The 13884-nt window shown below is 40.0% G+C and overlaps 1 protein-coding gene across 2 annotated transcripts in view; it reads left to right on the top strand.

Annotated features, from left to right (window-relative positions):
- The window catches only part of IPCEF1 (interaction protein for cytohesin exchange factors 1), a 209206-nt gene that overhangs the window by 182608 nt on the left and 12714 nt on the right, over nucleotides 1–13884 (top strand). For both annotated transcript variants that reach the window (XM_024248653.3, XM_024248652.3), the window contains exon 11: nucleotides 12867–13060. In XM_024248653.3, the coding sequence (XP_024104421.3) occupies nucleotides 12867–13060 (194 nt within the window). The remainder of the gene's footprint in view (nucleotides 1–12866; nucleotides 13061–13884) is intronic.

Genomic DNA, 13884 nt, shown 5'->3' with positions numbered 1-13884 from the left:
GGGACATCATTTAGACTTTCCTAATCTGAAACAAATTTCCTTTCAAATTCTGATAGGAAATATGGCATATGAATTCCCCTCCTGTCTTCTGAATCCAGCGTTTAGGTTCTAAGTAGAAAATAAACAGCCACATTCTAGAAAGCACAAGGAAAGACCAAAAATAAGATAGTGGGGGAGGCAAAGTTGAAAATATAGCATTTAAAGAGATAATCTGCATACAGTGTTCTCGACAGCCAAATTCTGGGCCTACTGGGGCATGCCTGTGCTGTCAGAGCAGACAATAGACTGGGGTATGGAAGAGGAGGAGAAGGGAACGGCACATTCATCTGGCACAGTCTTGGAAAGGAGTGAACTTCTAACTGTTGGCTAAAAATGTTGTTTTGTCTCATTTGTTAATGTCACCAAGAAGGCTCTTGTTTCAAATATATATATGTGTATATATATATATGTGTGTATATATATATGTGTATATATATGTGTATATATATGTGTGTATATATATATAGTTGTTGTTGTTAAACTAGCTCAGTATGTGTGTATATATATATATGTATATATATATATATGTCTCCTTTCTTGAGTCTAACTAGATAGATAGCTGACCTAAGTTTGAAGAAAGTTTAGGAGTCTGACCCTTTGAGACATTCTAAGCTAGTCTAACAAAAGTGAAGGGTCACAGACATTAACCCAAATTCCTACCAACTCAACATATGAGGCATTCACACTTTTAAGCAGGGATTTTGGACATACTCCTTTGAGCAAAGCCAAATTTTCTTTCATTCTTTTGTTTTGGTTTTTTAATTAAGACATAGTACAGAGTGCTGCTTTATGGACAAATCTCAGTGTGCTAGTTGTAACTCTAGTCGCTTTCTCTTCCGATGACTTGAGGCTAGCGTTGCATGAAAAATTGCTAACAGGCTGGCCTTGCTACTCAAAGTATGGTTCATGGACCAGCAATTCCAGCATCACTTAGGAGCTTGTTAAAAATTTGCAATCTCGGCACCATCTCAGATGAACTCAAATGGAATCTACATTTCAACAAGATTCCTAGGTGACTGCCTGTTAAAGTTTGAGAGGAGTGGTCTAGAAGGGTATGATTCTGCACGGTGTGAAAGTGAACTTTTATTCTTAACTCCATCACTAATTTGCATTTTGAAAAGATCACTTACTGTTTTTCCAGAGTCTTTATTTTTCTCATCCATAAAATAAAAATAGTTTTCATCTTCCTTGACAAAACACTTGTGAGGTGAGATAAGACAGACTTTAAAGTGCCTTCTGTGGCAGAATCAAAGTCCTGCTGTTTTATGTAGGAAGACTAAAATATGCTCTAGAAAGGAAGGATAAAAATTGCATTGGAAACACTTGACTGTCAGACAAAATTCATTTATTTTGCTTCAGAAGATAAGGGGGGCGGAAATAATTAATTTGGCTCCCATCTCCCATGGGAGAGAGACAAGCGGTCTTCTCTGCCAATCTTTTTTCCTCGCTCTTTATGATCTTGTAAGATAAGAGAAATAATATAGTGTTTTCTACTATGAAATTCTAATTTAGAAAAATATATAAAAAGCAAAAGGGAAATTTTTAAAATACTGCTTTACTGAAAAGCCTCTTGGAGGTACAAGGGTAGCCAGAAAGGTTTGACAAGCCTGCTGTAGTCTTAGTATAGCAATTGAGAAGGATTCTCACATTTGCTTTGGGGTCAGGTACAAGCTGTGTTTTCTTTTGCACTTGTACCTTTTGGGTCTGTTTTTGTCCTGCGATCCTACTTATCACCTGCTTCCAATGGATGTTCATTTTATGGCCCTGTGAAGACCTAAGCATCAGCCATTAGCAACAATAAAAACAATATAATATCCCCGACTGGGTCGTGGACCTGGGGCACAGTGCATGCCCTGAGTGTTTAGTGATATGTTGTAGACCTCTTAGATTATGACACACAAAACAGCCAATAAGGGTATTTTCTTGATTCCTAACACCAGCATTTATTATTTTACTGTTTTATGCTTGTGGATGATTCTGGAATCAGGTTATTGGAGGTCAGACACACAGTCTTTCAGTTCCAGGCTTTCTCTGAGGAGAGAGGGATGGCTGAGAGGCAGGAAGCTGAGTGATAATTTGCCTTTCATTTTTTCCTCATTTTCTGAACAGCTTTAATCCTATGTGAACATACATACTTCTTGCCATTATCTCATTTTTGGATGAATTTAAATTGAAGATGTTGGTTTTTTTGGGCATAATATATGAAATTTTAGATGAATTCTGTTTTCATATCTGGTTACCCCAACAGGTTCACTTTATCTGTTTGTTAATTTTAAAGTTTAGTTATTTATTGGAAGATCAAGTCGTATTTACATATATACAGTTGCCCAACCCAAAGTTTAAGTTAGAAAAAGAAATAGAAGAGGGGGAGGAAGATACCCTTTGATATTTTTAACATAAAGATCATATATTTTCATGTAAATACATTAAATAATAAAGCTATCGAAAAGGAAGTTCCATTTATTTTTCATGTAGGGAATATATTATATGCCATGTTATCCTAAGATTCTAAAGTTATTTTTATCTTTACTGATTTAATATCTATTGAATCAGATATGTGATTTTAATATAATTTTTTTATTATTATACTTTAAGTTCTAGGATACTTGTGCACAACGTGCAGGTTTGTTACATAGGTATACATGTGCCATGGTGATTTGCTACAGCCATCAACTCATCATTTACATTAGATATTTCTCCTAACGCTATCCCTCCCCCAGCCCCCCACCCACCAACAGGCCTCGGTCTGTGATGTTCCCCTCCCTGTGTCCATGTGTCCTCATTGTTCAACTCCCACTTATGAGTGAGAACATGCAGTGTTTGGTTTTCTGTCCTTGTGATATTTTGCTGAGAATGATGGTTTCCAGCTTCATCCATGTCCCTATAAAGGACACTAACTCAACCTTTTTTATGGCTGCATAGTATTCCATGTTGTATATGTGCCACATTGTCTTTATCCAGTCTATTATTAATGGACATTTGGGTTGGTTACAAGTCTTTGCTATTGTGAATAGTGCCACAATAAACATATGTGTGCATGTGTCTTTATAGTAGCATGATTTATAATCCTTTGGGTATATACCCAGTAATGGGATTGCTGGCTCAAATGGTATTTCTAGTTCTAGATCCTCGAGGAATCGCTACACTGTCTTCCACAATGGTTGAACTAATTTACACCCCCACCAACAGTGTAAAAGCGTTCCTATTTCTTCACATCCTCTCCAGCATCTGTTGTTTCCTGACTTTTTAATGATCACCATTCTAACTGGCGTGAGATGGTATCTCGTTGTGGTTTTGATTTGCATTTCTCTGATGACCAGTGATGATCAGCATTTTTTCGTATGTCTGTTGGCTGCATAAATGTCTTCCTTTGAGAAATGTCTGTTCATATCCTTTGCCCACTTTTTGATGGGATTGTTTGTTTTTTTCTTGTAAATTTATTTAAGTTCTGTGTAGATTCTGGATATTAGCCCTTTGTCAGATGGATAGATTGCAAAGATTTTCTCCCATTCTGTAGGTTGCCTGTTCACTTTGATGATAGTTTCTTTTGCTGTGCAGAAGCTTCTTAGTTTAATTAGATCCCGTTTGTCAATTTTGGCTTTTGTTGCCATTGCTTTTGGTGTTTTAGTCATGAAGTCTTTGCCCATGCCTATGTCCTGAATGGTGTTGCCTAGGTTTTCTTCTAGGGTTTTTATGGTTTTAGGTCTTACGTTTAAGTCTTTAATCCATCTTGAGTTAATTTTTGTATAAGATGTAAGGCAGGGATCCAGTTTCAGCTTTGTGCATATGGCCAGCCAGTTTTCCCAGCACCATTTATTAAATAGGGAATCCTTTCTCCATTGCTTGTTTTTGTCAGGTTTGTCAAAGATCAGGTGGTTGTAGATGTGTGATGTTATTTCTGAGGCCTCTGTTCTGTTCCATTTGTCTATATCTCTGTTGTGGTACCAGTGCCATGCTGTTTTGGTTACTGTGGCCTTGTGGTATAGTTTGAAGTCAGGTAGCGTGATGCCTCCAGCTTTGTTCTTTTTGCTTAGGATTGTCTTGGTTCCATATGAAATTTAAAGTAGTTTTTTCCAATTCTGTGAAGAGTCAGTGGGAGCTTGATGGGGATAGCATTGAATCTATAAATTACCTTAGGCACTATGGCCATTTTCACGATATTGATTCTTCCTATCCATGAGCATGGAATGTTCTTCTATTTGTTTGTGTCCTCTTTTATTTCGTTGAGCAGTGGTTTGCAGTTCTTCTTGAGGAGGTCCTTCATATCCCTTGTAAATTGGATTCCTAGGTATTTTATTCTCTTTATAGTAATTATGAATGGGAGTTCACTCATGATTTGGCTCTCTGTTTGTCTGTTGTTGGTGTATTGGAATGCTTGTGATTTTTGCACATTGATTTTGTATCCTGAGACTTTGCTGAAGTTGCTTATCAGCTTAAGGAGATTTTGGGCTGAGACGATGGGGTTTTCTAAATATACAATCATATGATCCGCAAACAAAGACAATTTGACCTCTTCTTTTCCTAATTGAATACACTTTATTTCTTTCTCTTGCCTGATTGCTTTGGCCAGAACTTCCATTACTATGTTGAATGGGAGTGGTGAGAGAGGGCATCCTTGTCTTGTGCCAGTTTTCAAAGGGAATGCTTCCAGTTTTTGCCCATTCGGTATGATATTGACTGTGGGTTTGTCATAAATAGCTCTTATTATTTTGAGATACATTCCATCAATACCTAGTTTATTGAGAGTTTTTAGCATGAAAGGCTGTTGATTTTTGTTGAAGGCCTTTTCTGCATCAATTGAGATAATCATGTGGTTTTTATCATTGGTTCTGTTTATGTAATAGATTATGTCTATTGATTTGCGTACATTGAAGCAGCCTTGCATCCCAGGGATGAAGCCGACTTGATTGTGGTGGATAAGCTTTTTGATATGCTGCTGGATTTGGTTTGCCAGTATTTTATTGAGGATTTTCACATCAATGTTCATCAGGGATATTGGCCTAAAATTCTCTTTTTTTGTTGTGTCTCTGCCAGGCTTTGGTATCAGGATGATGCTGGCCTCATAAAATGAGTTTGGGAGGATTCCCTCTTTTTCTATTGATTGGAATAGTTTCAGAAGGAATGGTACCAGCTCTTCTTTGTACCTCTGGTAGAATTCGGCTGCAAATCCATCTGGTCCTGGACTTTTTTTGGTTGGTAGGCTATTAATTATTGCCTCAATTTCAGAAGCTATTATTAGTCTATTCAGAGATTCAACTTCTTCCTGGTTTAGTTTTGGGAGGTTGTATGTGTCCAGGAATTTCTCAGTTTCTTCTAGGTTTTCTAGTTTATTTGTGTAGAGGTGTTTATAGTATTCTCTGATGGTAGTTTGTATTTCTGTGGGATCGGTGGTGATATCCCCTTTATCATTTTTTATTGTGTCTATTTGATTCTTCTTTCTTTTCTTCTTTATTAGTGTTGCTACCATTCTATCTATTTTGTTGATCTTTTCAAAAAAAAAAACAGCTCCTGGATTCACTGATTTTTTTAAAGGGTTTTTTGTGTCTCTACCTCCTTCAGTTCTGCTCTGATCTTAGTTATTTCTTGCCTTCTGCTAGCTTTTGAATTTGTTTGCTCTTACTTCTCTGGTTCTTTTAATTGTGATGTTAGGGTGTCAATTTTAGATCTTCCCTGCTTTCTCTTGTGGGCATTTAGTGCTGTAAATTTCCCTCTAAGCACTGCTTTAAATGTGTCCCAGAGCTTCTGGTACGTTGTGTCTTTGTTCTAATTGGTTTCAAAGAACATCTTTATTTCTGCCTTCGTTTCGTTATTTACCCAGTAGTCATTCAGGAGCAGGTTGTTTAGTTTCCATGTAGTTGTGCAGTTTGGAGTGAGTTTCTTAATCCTGAATTGTAATTTGATTGCACTGTGGTCTGAGAGACAGTTTGTTGTGATTTCTATTCTTTTACATTTGCTGAGGAGTGTTTTACTTCCAATTATTTGGTCAACTTTAGAATAAGTGTGATGTGGTGCTGAGAAAAATCTATATTCTATTGATTTTGGGTGGAGAGTTCTGTAGATGTCTGTTAGGTCTGCTTGGTTCAGAACTGAGTTCAAGTCCTGGATATCCTTGTTAATTTTCTGTCTTGTTGATCTGTCTAATATTGACAGTGGGGTGTTAAAGTCTCCCATTATTATTGTGTGAGAGTCTAAGTCTCTTTGTAGGTCTCTAAGGACTTGCTTTATGAATCTGGGTGCTCCTGTATTGGGTGCATATATATTTAGGATAGTTAGCTCTTCTTGTTGAATTGAGCCCTTTACCATTATGTAATGCCCTTCTTTGTCTCTTTTGATCTTTGTTGGTTTAAAGTCTGTTTTATCAGAGACCAGGATTGCAACCCCTGCTTTTTTTTTGCTTTCCATTTGCTTGATAGATCTTCCTCCTTTCCTTTATTTTGAGCCTGTGTGTGTCTCTGCACGTGAGATGGGTCTCCTGAATATAGCACACTGATAGGTCTTGACTCTTTATCCAATTTGCCAGTCTGTGTCTTTTAATTGGGACATTTAGCCCATTTACATTTAAGGTTAATATTGTTATGTGTGAATTTGATCTTGTCATTATGATGCTAGCTAGTTTTTTCACCCATTAATTGATGCAGTTTCTTCCTAGCATTGATGGTCTTTACAATTTGGCATGTTTTTGCAGTGGCTGGTACCAGTTGTGTCTTTCCATGTTTAGTGCTTCCTTCAGGAGCTCTTGTAAGGCAGGCCTGGTGGTGACAAAATCTCCCAGCATTTGCTTGTCTGTAAAGGACTTTATTTCTCCTTCACTTATAAAGCTTACTTTGGCTGGATATGAAATTCTGGGTTGGAAATTCTTTCCTTTAAGAATGTTGAATATTGGCCCCCACTCTCTTCTGGTTTGTAGGGTTTCTGTTGAGAGATCCACTGTTAGTCTGATGGGCTTCCCTTTGTAGGTAACCCAACCTTTCTCTCTGGCTGCCCTTAACATTTTTTCCTCATTTCAACCTTGATGAATCTCACAGTTATGTGTCTTGGGGTTGCTCTTCTCAAGGAGTATCTTTGTGGCGTTCTCTGTATTTCTTGAATTTGAATGTTGACCTGCCTTGCTAGGTTGGGGAAGTTCTCCTAGATAATATCCTGAAGAGTGTTTTCCAATTTGGTCCCATTCTCCCTGTAACTTTCAGATACACCAATCAAATGTAGATTTGGTCTCTTCACATAGTCCCATATTTCTTGGAGGCTTTGTTTGTTTCTTTTCATTCTTTTTTCTCTAATCTTGTCTTCTCACTTTATTTCATTAATTTGATCTTCAATCACTGATCCCCTTTCTTCCACTTGATCGAATCGTCTGTTGAAGTGTGTGTATGCTTCACGAAGTTCTCGTACTGTGGTTTTCAGCACCATCAGGTCATTTAAACTCTTCTCTACACTGGCTATTCTAGTTAGTCATTCATCTAATCTTTTTTTCAAGGTTTTTAGTTTCCTTGCGATGGGTTAGAACATGCTTCTTTAGCTCAGAGAAGTTTGTTATTACCCACCTTCTGAAGCCTACTTCTGTCAACTCATCAAACTGATTCTCCATCCAGCTTTGTTCCCTTCCTGGTGAGGAGTTGTGTTCCTTTGGAGGAGAAGAGGTGTTCTGGTTTTTGGAATTTTCAGCCTTTCCACTCTGGTTTCTCCCCATCTTTGAGGTTTTATCTACCTTTGGTCTTTGATGTTGGTGACCTACGGATGGGGTTTTGGTGTGGATGTCCTTTTTGTTGCTGTTGATGCTATTTCTTTCTGTTTGTTAGTTTTCCTTGTGACAGACAGGCCCCTCAGCTGCAGGTCTGTTGGAGTTTGCTGCAGGTGCACTCCAGACCCTGTTTGCCTGGGTATCACCAGCGGAGGCTGCAGAACAGCAAGTATTGCTGCCTGATCCTTCCTCTGGAAGCTTTGCCCCAGAGGGGCACCCACTTATATGAGGTGTCTGTCAGCCCCTACTGGGAGGTGAGGCTCCAGTCAGGCTACATGAGGGTCAGGGACCCACTTGAGGAAGTGGTCTGTCCGTTATCAGAGGTCGAATGCCGTGCTGGGAGAACCGCTGCTCTCTTCAGAGCTGTCAGGCAAGGACATTTAAGTCTGCAGAAGTTGTCTGCTGCCTTTTGTTCAGATATGCCCTGCCCCCAGAGGTGGAATCTAGAGAGGCAGCCGGGCTTGCTGAGCTGCAGTGGGCTCCGACCAGTTCCAGCTTCCCTGCTGCTTTGTTTACACTGTGAGCATAGAACCACCTACTCAAGCCTCAGCAATGGTGGACGCCCCTCCCCCTGCCAAGCTCCAGCATCCCAGGGTGATCTCAGACTGCTGTGTTAGCAGCAAGCAAGGCTCCATGGGTGTGGGACCCACCGAGCCAGGCATGGGAGGGAATCTTCTGGTCTGCTGGTTGCGAAGACCATGGGAAAAGCGCAGTATTTGGGTAGAAGTGTATCGTTCCTCCAGGTACAGTTACTCATGGCTTCCCTTGGCTAGGAAAGGGAAATCCCCCAACCCCTTGTGCTTCCCAGGTGAGGTGACACCCCGCCCTGCTTCAGCTTGCCCTCCATGGGCTGCACCCACTGTCCAACCAGTCCCAATGAGATGAACCAGGTACTTCAGTTGGAAATGCAGAAATCACCTGTCTTCTGCATTGATTTCACTGGGAGTTGTAGACTGGAGCTGTTCCTATTCGGCCATCTTGGAAGCAATGATAATTGTTACTGTGACATAATTACAAACGAAATGTTTTAGTCAAAAATATTTTGTTCTTTTAGTGGCTCAATTGGTGAGTTGTTTTCTATCACAATCTTTAGTAGCACAATGTAGCTACTTGGTGAACACAGAGAAATGTAAAGAAACCATTCTATTTATCTTTGTCATACTCTTGTTCCGTTTGCTTGTTGATGTTTGTTAAACATATATTCCTTAATTCAAAAATACTGTGGTACTGAAAGCTATGTGTTTATGCTTTAATCTAAGTAGAATTCTACCTTGTTAGCTGTATTTAAAAAAAAAAGTAAAAGGACATGTAAAATTACTGTGTCTTAAAACTCAAAACTCCAAGTCTTCAATCCTAATGCCCCCCTTCAGGAGTCAGATTTCTTTTCACTTAACTTCTTTAAGACTTTCAAGTGTCTCCAGCTTGACCCCAGGACTGTGGCCATGCTTAGTATTTCTGCTATGTAGCATCAGCTCTCATGAAAATCTCATAAATGACTACTTTTTTATAGTTTTATTGAGATATATTTCACATACCATAACATTCACACATGAAAGTGTACAGTTCATTGGTTTTTAGTATATTTGGAGTTGTGCAACTGTCATCACAATCTAATTTTGGAACATTTCAGCATCACAAAAAGAAATCCCTATCACATTAGCTGCTATTCTCCATTCCTGCTTGTCGCCTTCCAGACCCCAGGCAATTATTATTCTAGTTTCTGTCTCTGTGGGTTTGTCTAATCTGGACATTTCATATAAATGGAATAATGCAATATGTGGTTGTTTGTGACTGGCTTCTTTTACTTAGCAAAATGTTTTCAAGGTTCACCCATGTTGAAGTATTGTGGACAACTGAGTACTTTATTTATTTTAATTATTGAATACTATTCTGTCACATTCAAATGCCACGTTTTGTTTATCCTTTCATCAGCTGGTGAACATTTAGGCTCTTCCCACATTTAGTCTGTTATGAATAATGCTGCTGTGAACATTCATGTACAATTTTTGTGTGAATGTATGTTTTCAATTCTCTTGGGTATTTATGTAAGAGTGTAATTGATGGGGCACATGCTAAACTCCATGTTTAGCATTTTTGAGAAATGGACAAACTATTTTCTAAAGTGGCAACTCAATTAGCTGAGCATGGTGGCATGCACCTGTAGTCCCAGCTACTTGAGAAGCTGAGGCAGGAGAATCTAGTGAGTCCAGGAGTTCAAGGCTGCAATGAGCTATGATCATGCCACTGCACTTCAGCCCAGGTGACAGACCAAGACCCTGTCTTTAAAAAATAAACAGTAAAATAAAAGTAGCAGCTCTGTGTTACATTCCCACTAACAATGTATGAGGATTCCAATTTATCCACATCCTCACCCACACTTACTACTGTCTGTCTTTTTAATTGTAGCCACCCTGGGTGTGAAGGGACATCTCATGGTGGTTTTGGCTTGCATTTCCCTCATGACTGATGATATTGAGCATCTTTTCATGTGCTTATTGACAAAAGCCCACTTTTGATGTCTGCACACAGCCTGAGCCAAAAGTCTAATGGTCTTCAGATGTAGTTTTGAGTATTTTCTTTCCTTTTGTGAGACAGTTTGGTAGAGAAAAAGGAGGTTGTGCTGATGAACACTTTAAGTCAGCTATGAAGTGAGTGCATCACCTTTGCTTTCTGTTTTATGAAAGAGTATTGGTGACTTTCTGGATGGATGGGGGGGAAACTAATTCTTGCATAAAGATTTCTAATCGTAGAGGAGTAAACTCTAAGGCATGTGAAGTTTGCTTGGTTTTGATGCTCCTAGGTTACCATTATATGCTTTTCTCCACCCTGTGGAGAGGCTGTTTTTCTAGTTCCTCTAATGCCATACTTTCTATAGAGTCCTCTTTCAAGCTGGTTCTTTGGACAGGAAGTGAAACATATAAACATTAAGGAGTATGTGGTGGAAAAAGAAATCTCATTGTATTTCTTTCCCAAGCTTTCTTCCAAGGAATAAAGGAATAATAGACTAACGTTCTTAGTGAGAAATTAAAGCAACATCAAAGGATGAAGATTTTCTTTGAGTAACCTCTGTATCATTTGAGGCCCATCCAGGTGCATATGATTGAAAACCAAAGCCAGGGTAGCTTAACATGGGTAACATATTAGCTCCCATAGGCCGAGAGGGCTCCAATGGTATCATCAAGATCTGTATCTCAGAATGGGTTGGCCTCCATATCATTATTCTTGGGATACTTCCTGGAAACTTCCAGCTCACACTATCACAACATTCAGCTTAAGAAAAAAGAGAGATTACTTATCTGATACTCTAAAATCTTGGAACTGAGTCTCCTTGGCCCCAAATGGCCTGACCAGAGACACATGTTTATCTCTGAATCAGTGACTGTGGCCAGAATGGTGGAACTGCCATTGGCCTCATCTAGTCCACATGGTCCCCAGTAGATCCTGTGGTGGAGTGGCTTCACTGCAATCATGTGGGCCGAGGCTGGCAAAGTGTGGTTAGGAAGGGAGATGGAGTCTGTGTGGCAAGATGAGGAATGATCACTTTCTACTCAAAACCACAGACCACAGACAGGTTTCTTCTCTCCAAGGGTAGTTCTGGGAAGGACATTAAGCAATCATCTAGGGCAGTAGTTCCCAAACTTTAGCATGTGTATAATTTGCTAGGGCTTATTTGTCCCACACTGTATTTTAGAAGCAGATATTTGTCGTCTTGCATGGGTTTAAAGATGGAGATGAATTTTGCCTCAGGATGAATCACTCCCCCACTGAGTTTCACCAATACCTGGTTTAGATGATATTTTTTTCTTTCTTTCTTTCTTTCTTTTTTTTTTTTTTCGTGATGGAGTCTCACTCTGTAGCCCAAGCTGGAGTGCAATGGTGTGATCTCAGCTCACTGCAACCTCCACCTCCCAGGTTCAAGTGATTCTCGTGTCTCAGTCTCCCGAGTAGCTGGGATGACAGGCACGCACCACCACGCTCAGCTAATTTTTTGTATTTTAGTAGACAACAGGTTTTACCGTGTTGTCAAGTGTGGTCTCGAACTCCTGAGCTCAGGCGATCTGCCTGCTTTGGCCTCCCAAAGTGTTGGGATTACAGGCGTGAGCCACCGCACCCAGCTTGGATGATATTTGGGTGAGCTTTTGGTCTTAAGAGTTGATGGTGGAATGGGTTAAGACTTTTGGAGTTGTTGGGATGAGGTGAATGTATTGCATGTGAGAAACACATGAATTTAGGAGGCCGGAGGGTAGACTATGTATGGGTTGAATTGTGTCCCCCTAAAATTCATATGTTGGGCTGGGCATGGTGGCTCACACCTGTAATCCCAGCACTTTGGGAGGCCAAGGTGGGCGGATCACCCGAGGTCAGGAGTTCAAGACCAGCCTGGGCAACATGGTGAAACCCCGTCTCTACTAAAAATATAAAAAATGAGCCGGGCATGGTGGCAGGTGCCTGTAATCCCAGCTACTTGGGAGGCTGAGACAGGAGAATCACTTGAACCTGGGAGGCGGAGGTTTCAGTGAGCCAAGATTGTGCCATTTCACTTTAGCCTGGGCAACAGCAGTAAAACTCCGTCTCAAAAAAAAAAAAAATAACAAAATTAATTAATTAATTAATAAAATTTGTATGTTGACGTCCTAACCCCTACTACCTCAGAATGTGACCTTATTGGGAAATGGGGTTGTTGCAGATTTAACTAGTCAAGATAAGGGCAATAGGGCATGTTTCTAATCCGACATGACTGATACCCTCATAAATACGGGAAGTTTGGACACACAGACATGCATGCAGGGAACACCCCAGGTGAATATTGGAGTTATACTGCCACAAACCAAAGAACCACTTGAAGCCAGGAGAGAGGCCTGGAAGAACTCCTTCCCTGGTGCCTTCACAGGGAACGTGGCTCTGCAGTAATGAAGTATCGCAAACTGGGTGGCTTAGACAGCAAACATTTATTGTCTTTCAGTTACGGAGAGAAGTCTGAGATGAGGGTGCCAGTAGGGCCATGCCTTAGGACCACCGTACTGAATGTTCTCTCCTTGATTTTTCACTGGGTTTATTGTTACTGCTTTCTTTTTTTTTTCTCAAATAGAAGAGACAAAAGTGTCGGAAGATGATGAAATGGAGAAGCTATACAAATCATTAGAGCAAGCTAGTCTATCTCCTCTTGGGGACCGACGACCTTCGACTAAAAAGGAGTTGAGAAAATCCTTTGTTAAGCGGTGTAAAAATCCATCTATAAACGAGAAACTCCACAAAATCCGAACACTGAATAGCACATTAAAGGTAACAAAATTTCAAATTGTGGATGAACTCTATGGATGTGGGGCAAGGAACGGCTGGTTCTGCAGAGAGATTCTTGCTAATCACGGCGTGTTTGTGTGGGTGCAGGGAAGGGCTGTAAAAGTAAATACAATCTTTATAGGGCAAGATGACCTTGATGTTCTTAAAGCACTAGGACATTCACACAGTAGCGCCCAAGGCAGTATTTCACAATAGGCCTTGATTTTTGCATTCACTCTGATATAAAATTTCAAATTTTAAGCTCCTGGACAGCAAGGACCATGCATGATTTGTTTTTTAACCCTTATACCTAGCACAGTACCTGGTTCAATAAATGATGAGAGACAGAGATCATCACCTGGTGAGAATAAACACTCGTATAAATAAGATCTCGAATTTTCGTCTGATTCATACAAGGGTACCATTCTTCGGGATTGCATCCAGAAAGAAACGTCTTGATGTCAGCTGCAGCAAAGTTGTAGTGATTGTCAGCTGTGGGCACTGCAGCCAAGGAGCACCGTGAGAGCCCGACAGTGGGAAGTACACACTCTGTGGTAATAGACCAGCAGATGTTTTCACAATGGGAATAAGGGACAGTGTACAGGAAGTACTGAAGCTATTTTCAGGGCCTCCCTGAGCTGAAATGGTTCTTCATAACAAAAGTATCCTGCTTTCATATTTAGATTATAGCATGAACAGGTGGAGGTCAGGATACTTTGTGAAATAGTCCTGATTTAGCAGACGATTTATCTGAAAAGCTTTGATAGATTCTATAAGTGAATTTTGTTTTGTCTATGGCCTTTGGCATTAAGAACTTGAGTCATTTT

Source organism: Pongo abelii, chromosome 5, assembly GCF_028885655.2.
Source record: "Pongo abelii isolate AG06213 chromosome 5, NHGRI_mPonAbe1-v2.0_pri, whole genome shotgun sequence".
In the NCBI taxonomy this organism is placed as follows: domain Eukaryota; kingdom Metazoa; phylum Chordata; class Mammalia; order Primates; family Hominidae; genus Pongo; species Pongo abelii.
Note: the sequence above shows the minus strand (reverse complement) of the source record. Positions and strands in the feature narration are given on the sequence as shown.